This window comes from Physeter macrocephalus, chromosome 7, assembly GCF_002837175.3.
Source record: "Physeter macrocephalus isolate SW-GA chromosome 7, ASM283717v5, whole genome shotgun sequence".
Lineage (NCBI taxonomy): Eukaryota > Metazoa > Chordata > Mammalia > Artiodactyla > Physeteridae > Physeter > Physeter macrocephalus.
The window spans coordinates 60,956,291-60,977,689 of NC_041220.1; the positions used below are offsets into that span (position 1 = coordinate 60,956,291).

At 35.8% G+C, this 21,399-nt stretch overlaps 1 protein-coding gene across 1 annotated transcript in view; it reads left to right on the top strand.

The window, feature by feature from the left end:
* MAPK10 (mitogen-activated protein kinase 10) overlaps positions 1 to 21,399 on the top strand; it is a 361,101-nt gene that overhangs the window by 309,200 nt on the left and 30,502 nt on the right. Inside the window, exons 10-11 of the mRNA XM_055086019.1 lie at positions 3,433 to 3,557; positions 13,006 to 13,053. Of these exons, the coding sequence (XP_054941994.1) occupies positions 3,433 to 3,557; positions 13,006 to 13,053 (173 nt within the window). The remainder of the gene's footprint in view (positions 1 to 3,432; positions 3,558 to 13,005; positions 13,054 to 21,399) is intronic.

The following is a 21,399-nucleotide window of genomic DNA, read 5'->3' on the forward strand; positions in this document are numbered from 1 at the left end:
TTATGGTTTCCTATGCTGTGCAAAAGCTTTTAAGTTTCATTAGGTCCCATTTGTGTATTTTTGTTTTTATTTCCATTTCTCTAGGAGATGGGTCAAAAAGGATCTTGCTGTGATTTAAGTCATACAGTGTACTGCCTATGTTTTCCTCTGAGTTTGATAGTGTCTGGCCTTACATTTAGGTCTTCAATCCACATTGAGTTTATTTTTGTGTATGCTGTTAAGGAGTGTTCTAATTTCATACTTTTACATGTAGCTGTCCAGTTTTCCCAGCACCACTTATTGAAGAGGCTGTCTTTTCTCCACTGTATATTCTTGCCTCCTTTATCAAAGATATGGTGACCATATGTGCATGGGTTTATCTCTGGGCTTTCTATCCTGTTCCATTGATCTATATTTCTGTTTTTGTGCCAGTACCATACTGTCTTGATAAATCTACTGCTTTTAAGAGCAACATCAACTATATGCAGAATGAAGAAGTGCTAATACCCCAGGTAGAGATTTTGAAGAATGTATGTCTTTATGATGCTAATTGACATGTCAGGCAAAAATAATCCCTTCCTATTAAGTCACTTATAGTATAACAGTACAGAGGCCACAAAGCCTTGATTAAATTATTTGAGATAATGCAAACACTTGTAGAGAAACTATTCAGTAAAATGCCATGCTTCATGATTTAATTCCAACCTTCTTGAGTTTATTTTTTGGCTTTTTAATTCAGTTTGAACCTCTACAATTATATTACTTTTGCAAATAATAAACTAGAAGATGTGAGATACACACACACACACACACACACACACACACACACACACACACGCAATGGAATACTACTCAGCCATAAAAAAGAATGAAATTTTGCCATTCGCAGCATCATGGATAGATTTGGAGAACATTATGCTAAGTGAAATAAGTCAGACAGAGAAAGGCAAATACTGTGTGATAGCACTTAAAAGTGGAATCTAAAAAATACAACAAACTAGTGAATATAATAAAAAAGAAGCAGAATTACAGCTATAGAGAACAAACTAGTGGTTACCAGTGGTGGGGGTGGGGGTGGAAATATAGGAGAAGGAAGTGGGAGGTACAAAGTATTGGGTTTAAGATAGGCTCAAGGATGTATTGTACAACATGGGGAATATAGCCATTATTTTGTAATAACTATAAATGGAAAGTAACCTTTAAAAATTGTAAAACAATTTTAAAAATTAAAAAAACTAGTTTATATATTTACAATTATTAAATTATAATTGAAATATAAAATCAGCAAATTATAAAGAATTACACAAAGAATCAAAGGGATGAATTTATTCTACTGTTATTAAAGAGTGTAAGACATTTACTTGCAAATGAAAGAATGAAAGATGAAGAATTAAAACCTTTTCTTCTTCCTCATTTTGTTCCCTACAAGCAGTATTGATCCTTGTTTCTTAGTAAGATGATTTGGTATTACTGTCGTTCATGTCCCTATTGATGAGGAGACCACCCCAACCCCCCTGATCCTTTCTAAGAGCAGAAACATAGGTGGGTTTGATGGGAGAACCCGTGAGACTGTGTGAGTCTGGGTATAAAATCAGTTCAAATCAAAGAGATGTTTGAACCAATGACATAAACCAATACAGCCCCGTTAGATCATGACAGGGTTATTAACAATGAGAAAGATTAATTATTGAAAATTAATGTATATTTCTGTACTTTTGTTACTCTTGTGAACTTCACAGTATCAGTTTAGAATTAGCAGAAATTAAATTCCTAGAATTGAGATCCCCAGAAAAATGACTAATAGAAATTAAAAAAATCTTCCAGTCTAATTTAACTAGCGATTTTTATAAATATATAATTAGTATAAATAAATATATAAAAAGTATTTTATTAAATGTAACAACACCAGAGATACTAATATCATAGATTGCTACATTTTAACTGTAGAACAATCAAAATTATGAAAAAACACATAAAACTAGAAGAGAATACATTAATAATGAGAGTGATTGCCTGTGGGGAAGGTGGGTTTTTCTGGATTTTATGTTTTATGTGATTTCCAAATTTTTAATAATTAACCCATATTTCCTTAATAATCAGGAAAAATTGATAATTAAAAGTTGATACATATTCATGTATTCAAACACATTGCCTTTTCCCTAATTTAGCAAACCATTTTAGATTTTGCTTTCTTTAATTTGAAGTTTTACCATATGTTTGGAATAAACTGAATATTTTCACCGTAAAAACTTCCAAACCAGTTTGGATATGTATGTTCTTGAAAATTTTATGTATTTTCAGAGATTTTTAGAGTGTCCTTTAGCAATGTTATTAAATAAATACACTTAATGATTATCACCGTGTAATTTTTTTATATCCCTAGCATCTCACACTGTACCTGGCACACAGTAGACAATATGTATTTTATAAACTGAACATCTCCCACATCAATTTGGTTACTAGGTCTTGTGGATTCTTTCTCTCAAATCTGTCCCCTCCTCTCAATTCTTGAAGCTTTTGCTCCCGTTAAAGTCCTCATCATCTCTCCCATCTTCAAAAAGTCCCCCCTGACCTCCTTTCCTCCCTCTAGACACTGCTTTATCCTTTTTCGCAGCTCAGAATAGTTTTAAAATGAGGGGTGTACACTCACTTTGTTTCCATTTTTAAAACTTCATTCTTTTAAATTTATTTTTAATTATGCAAGCAATATATGTACATATTTTCTTCTCCTCAGAGGTAACTATGATTTTCAGTTTGTTGATTATCCCTGCAGACCTTTCTATGCATTTATATACATAAATGGAGAGAGAGGGAAATGTTTGTTGTGTTATTGGGAAGGGACAGGTTTATACCATGGCATCAGGATCTATGGTTCATCCTGCAAATTTTTTTTCACTTAACACTATGTCCATGTGAGTCCATATAGATCTACCTTATTCTTTTAAACTGCCAAATATAATTGGTACAGTTGTACCATAGCTCATTTAGTTGCTCTATAGGTGGACATTTAGATTGTTTAAAATGTTTTAATCCTTGACCAGTGCTGCAGTGAACATCCTTTCTATATGCTTTTCATGAACATGTTAATTGTTTCCCTAGACTGTATACCTAAAAGTGGAACTGTTGGGCCATAATGTATTCACATTTAAAATTTTAATAGATACTGCCAAAATTGCCCTCTAAAAATTCTTTATCAATTTACATTGCCACCAACATGAATGAAATTACCTGGAGTTAGTGGATATTATGCCATCTCTTATTTTTGCAAATTTGATGGATAAAAAAATATTTTCATTGTTTCATTTTGCATTTCCATAATCACTTAGTGAAGTTACCTGACGTTTGGATGGAAGGTGCTAATTGATCTTTGTTTTTTTAAATTTTTTCTCCCTCCAAAAAATTTCCTTGCCAAAATCAAAACATCACTATTTTTTTTCTTATTCATCGTTTCAGCCAGCCAAGCCAGGGACTTGTTGTCAAAGATGCTAGTGATTGACCCAGCAAAAAGGATATCAGTGGACGACGCCTTACAGCATCCGTACATCAATGTGTGGTATGATCCTGCCGAAGTGGAGGCGGTAAGTCTTCGGCTTATTTTATTTTCCTTCCACAAACAAATCATAGTAACTGGGTGCTCCATGGTGTGAACTGAAGGAGAATTAGAATCCAAAAGAATACTCAAAGGACCTTCATAAAATTCCTAAGTCACAAAGCTATTACCTTCCCTTCTAAAAGTTATTTTCTTCAGCCTGTGTTTTGAGTTGTGTTTCTTTTTCAGGATTTCCTATGAGAGATGGTGATTTAGTCCAACAAACCTTGGCTGTCCATGAAACACTTCCATTAGTTTTTGTTAAATTGTTAACACCACCGGTATCTCCTCCTTTATGTTTAATTATCAGCCTCTCCTGTTGCAAACTAAGTAACAGAAAACGTAAATAAGTCTCTTTGCCTCTATTCCGATAAGATGCCTGTCTTTAGTAAAGTGTGGTACTAAGAACATTTAGATTATAAAGCTTTTACTAGGCCGTTGGTGCCTTTGTGAAGCCTTGCATAAATCAGATGAGAAAAATAGGGTATTCCAATAAGGACACTATTTCAGGTTGGTTCTAAGTTTCAGGTTGGTTCTTACCATAGTCAGATATATCTCCATATTTTCCATCCAGATATAGTTTAAGAATCTTCTCAGAAGCATAACTCTTTTCAATTTTTAAATTATTTTTCAACCATTTGCTGTCTTCTCTTCAATCACTTTCTTATATCTCTGCCTTTCTCCTTTTCTCTGTATGGAGCCAGGGTTGCTCAGGGCACAGGGCTATTGTTTTGCCCATGTGTGTCCTGTAGGCCTCCCAATAGGAATGTCCTCTTGTCCCTCTTTTTGTTTGTTTGTTTTCTGGTGAACTTCTTTGTACCCCAAGATATTCTTGGCCCGGCCAATTTTTGCATTGTTTTGACTTCTTTTCTTCTGCTTCACTGTGTGCTTGCCCATGTTAGAGATGCTAAATTCAAGGCTGACATTAATTCTCATCCCTTCACCCTCCACTGGAGAAGTGAGAACTGACAGATGGGAGTGACGACCAGGTAGAATCAAACTTTATCGACATAATATTCAAAAAGCGACTTGTCAGGGCTTCCCTGGTGGCGCAGTGGTTGAGAGTCCGCCTGCCGATGCCAACAAAAAAGCGACTTTTCATAGTAACCCAGCTCTTAAACATTCAAAAATTTCAGAGAAAACACTTCAGTGATAAATGACTCTTCATGTGTGGAAACTGAGGTATAATAGTCTCTCATAACATTTTCTTAAGATCTGCTCTGTTAAGCAGTTTTACAATGATGCTGAAATTTTAATTTGCTTTAAATTAATTTTTAGTCACTTGATTTGATTTTTCCAAAATAAAATCCCTAAAATTAATTATTTATGAGTTTACTTCAATGCTCTTAAAACTAAAAATACTAATGTTCATACAGCTAAAAACTAGAATCTCTTCCAGTCTCTCATTCTTGGGAAATACTTCAAAGAGGTTCCTGGGGTAGAATGAAATAATGAAATAAGTAAGAGAAAGTATGATGTATATGTTCGTAAAAATTAAGCATAAGAATTTTTTCTCTGATGATTTTTGAGGTTATGCTGATAAAAATTTTAGGCAAACATAAATTATTTGAAATTATTGCTCTTCAGTTATTTTGATAGTTCGAATCATGTGGCATATGTATTTTTCCTTACATCTAATGTAATGTGTATATTCTGTTTTTAATGGATTGTGACCTAGAGTTTAATTGGAGTCATAAAGTCTGCATTTGTAATTCATTTGTGATTATGTTGCCTGTAAAAAAATCAATTGCTTAGAATCTGTAACAGTATATTAATGAGTAGTATCAATGGGTTTTTAACTTAATTTTAACTTTTTATGAAAAATTCCTTTGAAGGATAGAAAGATAAAATTTAGGGTATCTTACATGGTTAGAATCTTTTTCTCAGCCATTTCAATATTGTCAAAATAAGTTTCTTTGGAAGAAAATAGAGGCAAGTAGAGAGTGATAAAGGAAAAACTGCAAGAGAATGTGATGTCTTCAGGAAAAATAAAGAATAGAGAAATGCTATGTGTACTGTTCTGTTAACCATACTACAAGCTATCTTAGCACATGTTTCCAAAAGTGCCAAAGTACCAAAATGAAAAGAGAAGAGCATATGAATTCTGTCATAACTGTAAGAGAGAAAATTATTCATGGAACAATGAAGTTGAAAATGTAAAAAGTTGAATGTCAAGGTTAATATTCATCTATTTGTGTAATATTACATCAATTTTGAAGTTAGAACTGCTCAAATTATTAGCAAGTTCTTATTCAGATAATGTTCAGAGCAACAGAAGTATGTACCCTGAGCACAAAGGCCACATTTCATGTCAATGCTTTTTCATAAAACAATTGGGAGGCATTCTAATTCTGTTTCAGTATTCATCAAGAGGAGTACAATAGCATACAGAAATGCAATTTATTGAGTTGTATGCAATGCCACAGATATGGAAAGATGGGTTAGGTTAAAATTTCTGTTCTGCCACTTACTAGCTGGCCTAGGTCAAGTTTCTTAACCTTTCCTCTACTCAGTTTTCTTATCTAAGAATAGGAAACAATCATACATAGTGCATAGTGTTCTGAGAATTTAAAGAGGTTATGTACATAAAGTACTTCATACAGTACTTGACAGCCAGTAGAAATCATAAATTACTATTCTCATAATCATTACTATTACTGTTATGACTTTTACTTGCAAGGCTTTACTACCTTTTGATGTTAGGAAAGATAGATATATTTGGTGAAAAAAGACCAGCTGGCCAGGAAACTATAGAAATACTCTATATTTTAAAAAATCACTAAAATTTATCTAGTTTCTGCAAGATTTTAAGATGTTCGTTCTTTTTTGGCTGGTGTGTACCGACCACTACCTTGCCAAGTATAAAAGAATCCAGTGCCATTAATTTAAACCAAAATAAAGACAAATTACATTGTTCACAAATCCTCATTATAATTTATCTTTAATAAACTAGGGTATAGTCAGGGCTATTTGAGAGAATAAACTTGAACATATTCTCTGTGCTCTGTTGGAGGGAAATACGGAAACAGTGAGGATCAGTTGCCTTGTTTCTTACCAGATTCTTCAGTTTAGAGACCCTGCTAGGATACAGTGTGGCTCTCACCCTGCAAACCCTGAGAGTAGGGGTATGAACACACTTTAGGAGGACTTTTGTGAACTGCAAGCTAAGGAGGAGTTGATTAACTATGTCTCAGGGAATATAAAACAAGAACTTAAGGAGAATATGAAATGTCACCACTTTTTAAAACATAGTTTTATGTTTTTCAAAAACTCCTGAGCACTCTATGAAAGCTCCTGAGTACAGGAGCCTTACTAAGGGCTTCTGTAGTTGTTCTGCATTGCTAGGGGTGGGAGAGGGCTATGGGGAGGGAGGGAGAGCGGAGGGGGAGGAGATGTGCTCAATCACCAAACCAAAGATATCAAAACTCAAAGTAATCATCATAAGGAGGCCAACTGAAAACCTACGGGGTTAGAGAAGGACATATCTTTATTTCTCAATTCATGATAAGAAGGAAGGCTCCAGACCTGACACTGGAACCATTGTCTAAGGTGGGACTGGTGCTGGGGTCCTGGCTCACAGCCAGTAGTGATCAGGTCCACTGTTGGAAGGCTCTGTCTCAGAGAGGCCCAGATCCAGTCCTAAATGATCAAAACATTACTCTGGGAATCTGGACAAAGGGGCAGGTTGAGCCAGTCAGGCAGCTGGTATCTGAGAATTCTGTCCTCCAGTTGGCAAGCCCCAGGTATAATACTTGAGAGTGCAGAGAAGGGGTGGCAGGCAACTTAGGACCTTCTGTATGGTGACTGAGTCAAAGTCACAGGAAGAATGCTAGAAGAGAGGCTTGGAACATGGGCCACAGCTGAGGATGAACTGGATAGAGGCTGGGAATGTTCTGTTGGGAATACAAGTACACATGCCATCCACATAGAGACCAAGGGGAAATGGTATGACTAATCCAGGCAGTTTGGGTGGAGTGCGATTAGGGAAGCAAGGCCAGTGCTGAGTTTGTTTATTATTTCTTACCCAATTCAAGATTAATTTGGGAATTGGGACAAGGCTGGGTGGGAATTTAATCTACCCATATAGACCTCGAGTTAAGCAATCTGGTCTTTAGCTCCGCAGTGAGAGAATAACCTGGGAAACAGAATAACACTTACATGTATTAGTGCTGAAGTTCGATTAAAATAAGCCCTTAGAAAATGTAAGCCGAGAAGAGTCAGTACTGTTACACATGTACTATCTGTTTACAACATAAGATAATTAATAGAGCCTTAAATGTTTTATTGTTATTAATATATACTGTTTCATTGCTTTAGGGATTATGTTATTTTTTGCTGACAGTGAAATAATTTATAGGAACAAACTAAACTGACTATTATAAGTTCTTTTATTGCAAGGCCATCATAGATTTCATGCCCTTTGAGCAGAGTTACTCTCTGACATTATTTTAGTTATCTTTTTGTCTGCCTTTGTATCTTATTGGTCATTACCAAAGTGAGCACATGGAAGAGATGACCAACCATCCAGGAAATATGCACTATTTTCAATTTTCTTGTGACATAGATATGTAAATTTTACTGTTGTGTATGTCTGGAAATATGTTCAAGGTAAATCTTAAATGAGAGCTTAAAGGTCATTGTAGAATGGTTTCGTGCTGCAGTTCAGCCAATATCAACATTCAGAATATAAGCTCTACAACTGTGAACAGTGACAGGGACACAGGTTCATAAGCCATGATGAGGAGAGTAGAGTAGGGCTAGGCATGGGATCAGAAAGCATTGAGAAGAGAATCAGAAGCCTGTGGTCAAAGTAGCAAAGCTTCCAGAGCTTGGTCTGAGCAATCCAGAGTGAGGGCTGGCTCTGTGAGGTGTGGACAAATTACACAGGGCAGGCAGATAAGACCAGTTCAGGAGAGACATGTAGTCTAAAGTCTGAGGTCTGAGCAGATACCACCCTAGAGGGCATTTAAACAGTGGCAAGGCCAAGAATATTTTCTGATTGCAATGCAAAAGTCAAGAGCAGATACTCTTGGAACAACCCAGAGATTAGCGACAGTAGGAAGCCTAGAGAGAGGAGATGGTTTATTGGAGCCCAGGGGTGGGTAATGATGGCCTGTCCAGTGGGAACTGGGTAATAGACACAGAGGAGATGCAGGTGTGTCTGGTAAGAGAAATGGGGAGAAATGGCCTGGCTTCTCCCCACTGCCCCCATCTTCTAGTGGTGTCTCCCTTCTCTTGGCTGAGACCAGCCCTAAACCAGCCGATAGGTGAGCCAGCCTATAGAGGGGCCAGCCTCTGAGATACAGAGCAAATAAAGGAAAGTTGAGGACTGTATCTGTGAGCAAATAGGCCCAAGGCAGGCACTCACCTATTCATTCTTTCCTCATTTGCAGCTCTAAAACCCCTAAGTAAAATTAAAGTAACCAATGGTTAGGTTCACTTAATCTGGAGAGGAAAAGACTGGAGGTTGGAAGAGGTAGGTGCTCAGGGGCCACACTGGGTAACAGTGAAGTAAACATTATCCCCTTAGAAACTCCTAATATTTCATTCCCTCAAGTATCTTATAGAAATCACAAGTGCTATGCCAACCCGATAGTCTGGACATGAGAGCATTTCTCATTGGGTTTGCAATTGAATGTGTGTATTCTCCTTTTGTATGTTGGTGTCACTTTTTCAGTTGTTTGTTATGCTGTTGATGATGGCCTGTGGAGCCAATGCTGGACAACATGTGCGTGGGGGAATGAGGGATTCAGCGATCTGTCTTCCTTTAGGTTGCTTTCATTCCACTCTTCTGCTGCCAAGTATGTAAAACACACCAAAAAAGACCTCTGTCATTCTTTCTTCTCACTCACCTCTTTGTTATTTCTTCCTTCTTTGTCTTTCCTTCTCTCCTTAGCCCTTTTTCTTTATCCAGCTCCTACAGAGCTAGTCACATATGTTTTGATTATTTATTAACAGTTTGGTATTTTTCACTCTGTAAATATTTTATTAAACCCAAACTGTGTGTCCCACACTGACCTAGGTACTGGTGATTCAGCAGTGAATTTAAAACAAAAAACAAGGTTCCTGCTTTTACTGATCTTCTAATTCTCTTGAATATATTTATTCAGTTAATAGCCAATGGAAGTTTTTATTGATTGGGAATTTTATACCTTACTATCCCTGGACATAAATTCCTCCAAATGTGGGTTATCTATCTTACTTGACAATTTAACCTGTTTAGTATATAAGATTCTGAACGTAAGAAGAATCTGTAATAATTGTCCCTCTTAACGTTAATCAGTTATAAATTTCAATGACTGTTTCCTAATCCTTAACCAGATTGCATCAATAGCTTTGAATTATATTTAACAAACTATGATAATCTATCTCTAGCTATGATATTTTTAAAAACTAGTCAGCTTTGAATATAAATCATTGTCCTGACCACGTTTTAGTAACTGAAATGCATAGATTATTATTGAATAATCAAAGAATCCTGAAGTTGGCATACTAAGACTTCATATGTAGTTTAAAGATTCATCTATAAGTATTGACTATCTGGGGCCTTCAAACAAAATTCAAGTGATTGAGGGTGATGGTGGGAAATTATTCTCATTTTCTACTTCTAATTCTCCTGAATATATTTTTTATAGTCAAAGCTAATATTATTTGATTATGATTATCATGTGTTAACTTTCTCTGTTATCTACTTCATGAGTGAGTTATTGTTTGTATTATCTTTATCTTCACTAACTATGATTTAACCAATTATCTTCTACTGAATTCTCTTAAATCCATAAGTTCCTAAAACAATGTGGTAAAGAATAGGCTAATAAATATATTAAATTATAAATGTATTAAGTACATTCTGCTATACTCAGAATGAATATAAATTTAGGAATGAGAAAATATACAAGCCGCCATGAATATGAACTTGATGCATCTAATGCTCAATCAGTCCCTCAGTAGTTTTATGTTTTTGTGATAAACCACTGAATAAAAGGTATATGTGCTTGCTTCAAATATTTTATAATCTCTTTATTAAGTCAGTGAGCCTAACACCATTAACCATGAAGTATCTAGAAGAAATGATTTAAATGAGTTATAAAAGAAAACACCTCTCAGTATAGGCTATATCTCTCCCATTGAGAGGAAAGGGGACTAAAGTCTTTGTAAGTGACATTTCCCTTTGGTGAGTAACATCAAAACGTTAGGCCATGTCCTCAAGATAGCTTCTGAATAAGTAATCAATCTGAAATTCGGAAACTTCTGTTTTTGTTTCCTGATTTCCCCCAGGGGATGTAGACACATGCTTAAAGGGTTAATAGATGTTATTTTTGTTTGCCTTTAGTGAGCCTGAGAAGGAAGACAGTTTGGAAATGAAGTTTATTATATAAAATTTAATAGAAATTCTCAAACTGTAAAAAAAAAGACCTTTTAAATATTTTAAAAAACATAACCTGCAACATTTACATTATTTAAGAATTTTTTTTTGGAGTAATCTAAAAGTTTTATTGGGGAAGAAAAGTCTATCTCACCAAAATAATAAGAAAACTAGTTTCTCTTAACATTTAATGGGTAAAAAGCCTCCATTGCTTTTCATTAAAGCCCAAAAGACTGCATGGCGCTGTGTCTCTGAGTATGACCTGGGAATTTACTAGGGATCGTATTACTAGTTCGGTACTAGTGATAAGATGCTTCTTGATGTTAAGTACACTCACTTTAGTAAGAAAAAAAACCCACTCCGTTTACTTTTCTTTAGATCATTTCAAACATGCTTTTTTCCCTTGGATTAAAATTTGGAAAACTTATAAAGGGTTTTTTCTTTTCATATTTACAACTAGATATATCACTATATGTGATAAAGCACATAAATTGAGTTTTCCCAAAAGTCCTATATGGAGCTTGTATAAAGGAAATTATTCTCAAAAAAGATTTCTCAGATTATGTTATGTCTAGCATTTTAAGAGTATCAAAAATTATAAGTAAGTTCTCTTAAATATTTTCACCAATAGGACAAGCTCTCCCATTTCAGAGCAAGGAAAAGAATAATTAACAGCAGTACCTCAAATATTTAATATCATGGATTTCATTTCCACAGTATGTTATAGTATTCATTAAGTGTTTTAAATTTGACAATAAGTCTAAATGTTTCCCAAGTGTTCATCACTAGCCTGGTCTATAATTGGGGTGCTGGTCACTGGTGACCTTTTGCTGTTAGGGGTTGGAAAGACTACTGAGTGATGTTTTAAGGTGAAACATTATTATTCTACTCTCTCCATTCTAAAATTGCCATCATTTAAATTCCTTTTTCAGGCTAAGTGTTCCTCTGAATTCTTTCAAATATGATTTATTCTACTCACAGAGAGTTAATAAATTGGCTGAATTCCTCTCTCAGCTGTTCTCTCCATCTGTCCTGACACACGGACTACCTCTTTGAGTCTTATGATTTCTTATTATTGCAGCATGCATCATGCTGAGAAAAAGCTAGTGCAACTCCCTCGCAGGCTTAATTTGAAAAATAGTGTAGTGCCATCTATCTGTCACAGAAGACCCTTTTAGTGTGGAGTTGAACTCTACGTAGGTTTATTATACTCAGAATGTATATAAATTTAGAAATAAGTAGAAAGAAAGATGAGCTACAATGGATATGAATTTGATGCACTCCAATTATGTGTTTAATTATAGAAAGAGACATTTGTATTTTTTGATTCTCATTTGCTTGCTTAAAGTTAAATCGATGTGTCTAATTCCTAATATCTGCCGTTTGTGGAATTCTAAGTTTCCATCTGTTTGTACTGATGTATCCTTTTCAGCAGCAAAATGTGAGGGGTTTACTAACTGCCTTCTAGAGAAAAATATAACTTACATTACAGTTCATATGCCCAGTACCTCAACTGTTAAAGTGAAAATATCTTCTGAATCACATTGGGATTGTTTTGATGCCATGTTGTTGGGAGCTTGTCAAAATGTTTGTTGTAGATAGATTTAGCCACCTGCTTTTAGTGGCCCCTCTGCCTACATGACTTACAAGAAGAACATATACTTTGCTCAAACATTAATTCATTTGTCTTTAATTTTAGCAAATTGTTCTACTGAAGAAAAACCTCCTTGATTTCAAATCATTGGTATGTTCAGAATTCACAGAACACCTATGGTTCTCAAGTGTCAAAACTGGAGTAGTTGAATAGTTCGTTCTCAGGAGATACCTGTTTTGCTGACTTGTAGAACCTGTGATCGGGTTTTTCTTTTCATATATTACCTTGAGCCCTTTAGGCAGTGAATATTGTTAATCTCTTGAATAGAGCACTGAAGGAGAATTCTTTTAAAAACGTGGGAAGGGAACAGAAATTGTTTTTTGAGAACATTCCACAGATGGTGATCTCTGAAAGCCGGAGTTATAATGTCCTGTCAGGTTCTCCCAAATCTATGATTTTTTTTTTCTTTTTTCCTAGATGACTTCTAGTTGTTATGAGATCCACCCGCTTAACTCAAGGGAGCAGGTATTTGTGAGAGCGTGTTTTATTTTCTTAATATTTTCATCCTGGAAAGAAAGAGATTACTCATTGTGGCATCTGTCTAAGGTGCCACACAGTAGTATAATCCACAAACTGTGAGAGAAAAAACAAGAAAACAAGTAATGCTTTCCCCTGTCAGAGATGCTCCTAAGAGATAAGCAAAGAAGTCAATATCGGAACTTGTAAGGTTTTCTGTCAATGAAAACTTACCAAATTTTATAGTAAGAGGAAGACTAAAGAGGAGGAAAGAAAGGTCGGTCAGAAGAGAGAATCTCTGTTGGACAGCTTTGCCTTGAGATAAGTAGAAGTCATAAAAATGGCTAATCTCTAGGAAACATAACTTACTTGGTAATTTGCATTCCTGCCTTGTTTGTCTACCTGCAATGTTGCTAAAATAATCAAACTAGACTGTTCCCTCTCCACAATTTTTTGTCTGTCCTAAAAGAATCTCCTCTAAAGTACTGTGTATATAAGTTCAAGTGTAGCTCTAAGGCATTCCTGCCCACCCTTGTATCATTATGAGTGTTTTCAATATAGAACCTTTATTGATAAAGAAACTGATACTGCTCTGCAGAGGTGGTGATATTTTCTGCAAGGCCCATATGTTATTGTATATAAACTTTGTAATTTAAAGGCCACCTCTGTTCTATTCCCAGCAGTAATGCTTATTTGGTGGGTAGCCCTGTTCAAGTTTCTAAATCTGCTCTGGTTTGCTACTTAAAATGTTTTCCTGTCCCATCTTACCAGATTCAATGAGGTTTAACTGTGTGATGAACTTTTTAAAAGTACATTCTCCTTTTAAAAAAATCCCCCAATACACACATGCCCATCATGCACAGTTCAACATAACAAATTCTTATTTTTTTCGTGTGCTGTGTTGAGCACTGTTCCAGAGTTAAAGATGCACAAATGAGGGAAACACTTCCCTACCCTGCTGAGCTCACGATCTAGCACTAAGCTTTCTTATTCTGTCATTCATTTACCCTAGAATTTCCTTGGATGAGACTCTGAGGGCTGGTGAAAAATATACTGAAATTATATGCCTATAATTATGTGTGTATCTCTTCCTAGGGTTATAGTTCATGGGCTTTATGAGATTTAGAGCTTTTATCTCCAAATTTAATTCTTAATATTTTAAAAACTGCTAGCCTGATACAGAAAGTTTTGGATGAGGGGGCTACAAAAATATGTGTAATTGACTGTTAGAGTTGGCTATCAGTCATAGACATAACCAAAAGACTTAATGCACTTCTTAGAAAATCTCAGGTTATTTCCTTGAGGTAATTTTTTATTTGTATAGAAAGACCCTTTCATTTATAAAGGTTCTCCTTTTTTTAGGTAGGGGATATAAGGAGAAGGGACAGGTAAATATCAAGCACTATGCTTCCAATTTTCATTACGATTTTTAAAATTTATTGAAAATACGAAAAAGTTTTCTGTGATTCTAGGCAAGTTAAAATGGCATTTCTTCAAGAAACAAATTAATACCAGTGTCTACTTTTCAAGTAGCTAGCTCTTTTCTTGTGCTATGAAACTTTCAAGGCTTCAGTTGGCAGGCGGCTTTATAGCTTTATGATGGCATTGTTTTGCATGAAGATCAGACTTCATGAGAATGATGGGTCCAACTTTCCTCATATCTTGCTTCCATTTTGTTTCTCCCAGTTAAGGACTTACTTCCTTTGCACTACCCATTTTTCTCTGCGGTATTTGTCTCCAAAGATGTTTGTTTCTTTATCCGTTGTTTATTGCAACATAAAAGTGAAACAAACAAATGAACAGCAAAAACACATAAAAAGGCCTAATTTCTTTGCTATGCAGGGGGGGATCATAGGGTCAAGTTAATCAACTGTCTTGTTTCAGAAGTCATGCTTAGAGTTGGTTATGCTATCAAGGTTAGGAGGTAAATTGAGAAATTTCACTTTCTAGGATAGAAGGGAAATAATAAGAAATTACAATCCTTAATGATGCTGAAAATGAATGTGTGGTCATGTGAAAACAAACAGTTATTAAATCTGAAAGATGTTTATTTTGACTTTTAAATTAAAACTATAGAGATGAAATCAGCATGTCATCAGAACTGTCCTAAGATCAAAAATCTATGGACTGGATGTTTGAGGAGCTACAGAATCAGAAAAAAGAGAAGACAGGAAGTGTTCTTGAGTGCTAAAGCATGGTAACCTTCAGATTCAGGGAAAAGGCTGGATGTGAACATTTTCTTCCCAAGTGTGGAACCATTGCTTAGGCCCTGGAGCATCCATTATATGTGAGGAGAGGGCAGAATGGATTCATGCAACGATGAGACAGAATATTGAAAAGGTTACATTCCCTTTTTATAAGTCTATTAAAAGTTTATGGTCTTTCACAGAGTATATGCTGTAATAAAATTATTATGTCTCTTTCGAATGGCAAGACAGTCATAAGAATGATAAAAACCACTTCTATAACTTGCTACAGGTTTAATTTGGGACTCACAGGGTCATTTGTGGAATATTGGCCCACAATATCTTGTGAAGGAATGGAATTTGTTGCTTATGAAAAATGCTTTTAATTGATAACCAAAAGAAATTCCCCACAGTTTCTAATTCCAGGGAGGATCTGATTTCCATCTTTATGTGCTTTTTGAAAACTGAATTCTTTTCATGTTCCTCTGAAAGAAGAGAGGGATAAAATAGCTATGCTTCAGGCACTTTTAATGAAAATTTCTTATCTAAGATGTTTGTTATTTTGGACTAAGTCCAGCAGAAAGCATTTTTGGTGACTTCGTTTTATGACATATACACCAGAATGCTGTCATCATGGTACAGCAATCTGTCACCACTTCTTTTTCTGAAGTAGGCTTGCTCATGTTCCCTGTTCCATTGCCTTGTGAATCCTGTTTAATCACAAAGAAAAGTTTATTCCTAGCCAGACTTCTTGCACATACACTCACAGAGTTCTTAAGTAATGAGTAGCTCCCCTATGAATAGAAGGCTTAGCAACAAAGCAAATATTTGACTTGCAATGAATTAATTTATAATATTGTGGCAAACACCGTAGCTTCCTCAGACCAAGGGGTTCTAGGCAATGGGCGAAGACAAAGAGCTACAGAGTGTGGAGACCAAAATCGTCATATAGGGGTACAGCAGAGCACAATGGAAACCCCTCAGGATCCACAATTAGACAGGGACTCAAGGCCTCATCCTACCTTGGATGGGTTCACTTCTTTCATTCCCTAAATTTTTATTGAGCTTCAATTATGTATAGCCATTGAGGATTCATTAATTATAATAATAAAAAGACCTAGTTCCTATTATTTAGTTGCTTATAATATAGTAAGCTTGATAGACAAGTAAATGAGAAGTTTTAACCACTCTGGTAAATTCTATGAAAAGGAGGCACAAGGTGCTACAGACGCCAAAAGAATAATGCATTACCCATCTTTTAGTAGACAAATGAGACTTTCAGGAGGAAGAAAAGTCTTAAATGGGATGAAAAGGATGGGCAAGATTTAGCCAAATGAAATGGGGGTTGCAGAGTAGGATCTTCTGAACAAAGGAGGCAACGTGTTCAAAGGCCAGGAGAGAAGAGACATCTTCTTGCAGTTAATATGAGGAACTGTGTGAGGTAATTCAACATGACCAAGGAAGAGACCAGGTCAGGAAGCACAGAAGGAGTGACCGTAGGAATATTAATCAGAGATGTCTGTTTTAGGTAGACCATTCTTTCTGACTGGTTAGGGTGATGACTATTAGAAGAAAGACCAGTTAAGAAGCTGGTGAAGTAGTTGAGATAAAAGATGATAAAATGAATTTCAATGGTAGTGGAGATGAAAAACAGAATGACAGATTCCAAGATGTTTTTGGTGGTATAATTGTCACAAGTAATCTTCATCTATGAAATGCCCTATCTAACAGGGTTTTAAGAGATAGGATATTATATGTGAAAATGCTCAAATAAACTTTAAAAACACATCATGTTACTAAAGAGGGACTTTTTAGTTTGTGAGTATAATTGAAATAGTTTCGACCTAATGGTTGTAATCTATATGACATGAGATTCTCTTTTTTTTTAATTTAATTTTCATTTTATATTATAGTTGATTTACAATGTTGTGTTAGTTTCAGATGTACAACAAAGTGATTCAGTTATACATATACATATATCCATTCTTTTTCAGATTCTTTTCCCATATAGGTTATTACAGAATATTGAGTAAAGTTCCCTGTGCTGTGCATTAGATCCTCGTTGATTATCTATTTTACATATAGTAGTGAGTATATGTTAATCCCAAACTCCTAATTTATCCCTCCCCCCACTTTTCCCCTTTGGTAGCCATAATTTTGTTTTTGAAGTCTGCGAGTGTGTTTCATAAGAGATGATTCTTAATGGGATGTGTGGGATATGTTAGAATCTTGTGAGCAAATTATTAATTAGAAATAACCTTTCATCCTCAGGTGGTTCTGTTCCTTACCCAATCACTGCCCCACCCCCTCAGCACTCTGTCCCCACCACAGATACCTTAGAAATTATTACTCTAAGAATAACTTGAGGACAAGGGTTTTGTCTCATTCATCTGCATCATCTGCACAACTACTTGTTCCTAGCACACTACAGGTTTTCAAAAGAATTAATTGAATTAAAGAAATGTTTTAATAACCTTTGTATTGAATATTTTATTTAACCTTCCCATCCACGTTCCTATTCTGCATTACCCCAGCCAAAAGAACCCCTACCACTACTTCGGGGTACTGTTATTCCTATTGTACAAAATTTTAAAATGACTTTTATACCGTCCACAGCCAAAATCCTTGGTTCTAAGCCAGTGCTCATTGAACTATGTCACAGTATCCTTTAAAAAGCTCTATTATTCTTTACAAAGGGGGTGTTTTAATAATTTATGTAATCATGAAATTTAGAATAGAAATGAATTTACAATAATATTTGCTACTTTTTTTTTCTGATTAACATCTTGTGTATGAAAGTGGTACATGAATATTGACTTATATAATGTGCCAAGCGTATGGAATCTAGGTAGGTAGAAGGGGCAGTAATTACTAGATTAGCAGAGCTCTTTATACCTGATTGAAAAATTTCATTGATCCAAAATCTTTATGTCATGTTCTAAGATTTTCAGAGAGATCAGTGCTAGGGGAGAAAAAAATTAGAAACTCGTAATTTAAAAAGTGTATATTTTTACACTAATGATGAAAAATCTGAAAAAGAGAAATTAAGGAAACACTCTCATTTACCATTGCAACAAAAAGAACAAAATACCTAGGAATAAACCTACCTAGGGAGATGAAAGAACTGTATGCAGAAAACTATAAGACACTAATGAAAGAAATTAAAGATGATACAAACAGATGGAGAGATATACCATGTTCTTGGATTGGAAGAATCAACATTGTGAAAATGACTCTACTACCCAAAGCAATCTACAGATTCAATGCAATCACTGTCAAATTTTTTACAGAACTAGAACAAAAAATCTTAAAATTTGTATGGAGACACAAAAGACCCCGAAGAGCCAAACCCTCTTTCACTGTTGGTGGGAATGTAAAATGATACAGCCACTATGGAGAACAGTATGGAGATTCCCTAAAAAACTAAAAATAGAACTACCATATGAACCAGCAATCACAGATGAATGGATAAAGAAGATGTGGTACATATATACAATGGAATATTACTCAGCCATAAAAAGGAAGGAAATTGGGTCATTTGTAGAGACGTGGATGGATCTAGAGACTGTCATACAGAGTGAAGTAGGTCAGAAAGAGAAAAACAAATATCGTATATTAACGCATATATGTGGAGCCTAGAAACATGGTACAGATGAACCAGTTTGCAGGGCAGAAATAGAGACACAGAGAACAAACGTATGGACACCAAGGGGGGAAAGTGGTGGGGGGGTGTGTGTGTGATGAATTGGGAGATTGGGATTGACATGTATATGCTAATAGGTATAAAATGGATGACTAATAAGAACCTGCTGTATAAAAAAATAAATAAAATAAAATTCAAAAATTCAAAAAAAGTGTATATTTTTAAATAAAATATTTGGAATAGAAAAAATACTAAATTTTATGTTAAAATGCAATAGTATTCCTATAATGGCAGTAAAGAATAGGCAAATCAGTTTTCCTTGGTAGAGTTTCTAATTCTGTAACTATGTTTCTTTATTCATTGTGAATTCTTATCCTGGGGCTACTCTACTCATTTACATTAACTAGAGGAGTATGATCTCCTCTGGTTAATGTCTCTAGGGTGAATTGTTATTGAGTCATGTGACTGATATAGGAGTGCTGAAGGTCTTTTTATTCCCCTACTCCTTTTGCTTCAGCTTTGTGACTGTAGGGCAGAGGTGCAAATGGCACATGGCCTCAACAGGCTGACTCAGCAATATTTGTGTTAGCTGTGTTGACTTTTCACCCAGAACGTTTTTCTAGCTCTTTTATAGCTTATTCTTGTCCTATAATGTATGAGTGAGGCTAATATGGCCTTTTGCCATGGAAAGTCTTGCAATAAAATCTGTTGCTTCTCAGAGTTTTAGGTTAACATTTTTTTCTTTAGAAACTTCCACATGCCATCATCATACCACATATTATGCTGAAATAATCCATTTTTAGGTCTATCTCCCCGACTCCACTGCTCTAATGTTTCTTGAGAGCAGAAATTCCGCTTTACCTACTGAGTGCATCTGTTTGGTACCTTTGTCATAAACTAATTGGTCACAAGTCAACTTTGCCACAAAAGATAAAATAAGTGGTTGACAGTTTGGTTGAGAATTTGGTTTCAATGCCAGGAGCAGATAATGTAAAAGAGGTGGCTAGTAATTCACAACAGTCTTAGCATTAATTACTGATTCTTTAAGAAATTCAAATACAACAACTTGTTCTCTAACGCTATCTTTACCAAATTTATTGCACAATATTTGAAGTTGGAGGCAAAAGAAGAATCAACATCCTTCCATCTCCCTCCAACCCAAAATGGTTACCTGATTCATAATGATTATGTTTCCTAAAAATGGTGAAATTTTGTTGTTGTTTGATAGTGGAGAATGAGATGTAGACAGAATTTTGGTAGTTGGCACAGAACCTGACTTAGATGATTTGGTGAAATATAAGGACTGGGTATGTAACGGAACATTTAAATGTAGTCCAGATGTGTACTACCAGTTATACATGTATTGATAAGAAATAGCCGCATCCGTTGTCTGTTTGTTTTATTTCCAGGGAAATCTGAAGAGACTTACAGCAGATTTTTTTTTTAAATCATAAAGATATAAATCCACATGGCTCCCTCCATTATTTCATTTAAGTCTTTGCTCAGATGTTATCTTCTCAAAGAAGGCTTGTTGAATATTTATTGTATGCTATGTATAGTGTTAGGCTTTGGTGAATGAAGATACAATCTTTGTCCTCAAGACTTGGTCCCCACAATCTTGTGAGAAGTAAAACCAGTAAATGTTGAGTGATAAGTAGTCCAAATTTTAAGCTTATTGAAGCACATAGAAAAAACTCAACTCAGTAATGTGAATTAGAGAAGGCTCCTTGGAGGGATTAATATCTAAAAAGAAACATGAAGGATACAGCAGGATTATCCAAATGAAGGAAAAAAAGGCAGAAGAAAGGGTTGTGCAAAAAACTCAGAGTTGGGCTTCCCTGGTGGCGCAGTGGTTAAGAATCTGCCTGCCAATGCAGGGGACACAGGTTCGAGCCCTGGTCCGGGAGATCCCACATGCCACGGAGCAACTAAGCCCGTGCGCCACAACTACTGAGCCTGTGCTCTAGAGCCTGCGAGCCACAACTCCTGAAGCCCGGGTGCCGAGAGCCCGGAAGCCACTGCAGTGAGAAGCCTGCAACGAAGAGTAGCCCCCACTCACCGCAACTAGAGAAAGCCCACATGCAACAACAAAGACCCAACACAACCAAAAAAAATAAGTAAAATAAATAAATTTAAAAAGAGAGAGCTAAAAAACTCAGAGTCAAGAGACGGTTGGGAGAGCTGCAGATCTTTGGAGGTGACTCAATGGAGAAGGGTAAGGAGAAATTGGGGCTGGCAAACAGGGACCAGGTAAGGAAGGAAAACATGATGGAGCATGCACTCTATCCTAAGGGTGAAGAGAAGCCATTCAAAACTACTATATAGAGAGCAGGCAAGATGGCGGAAGAGTAAGACGCGGAGATCACCTTCCTCCTCACAGATACATCAGAAATACAGCTACACGTGGAACTTCTCCTATAGAACACCCACCGAACGCTGGCAGAAGACCGCAGACCTCACAAAAGGCAAGAAACCCCCCACGTACCTGGGTAGGCAAAAGAAAAAAGAAAAAACAGAGACAAAGAA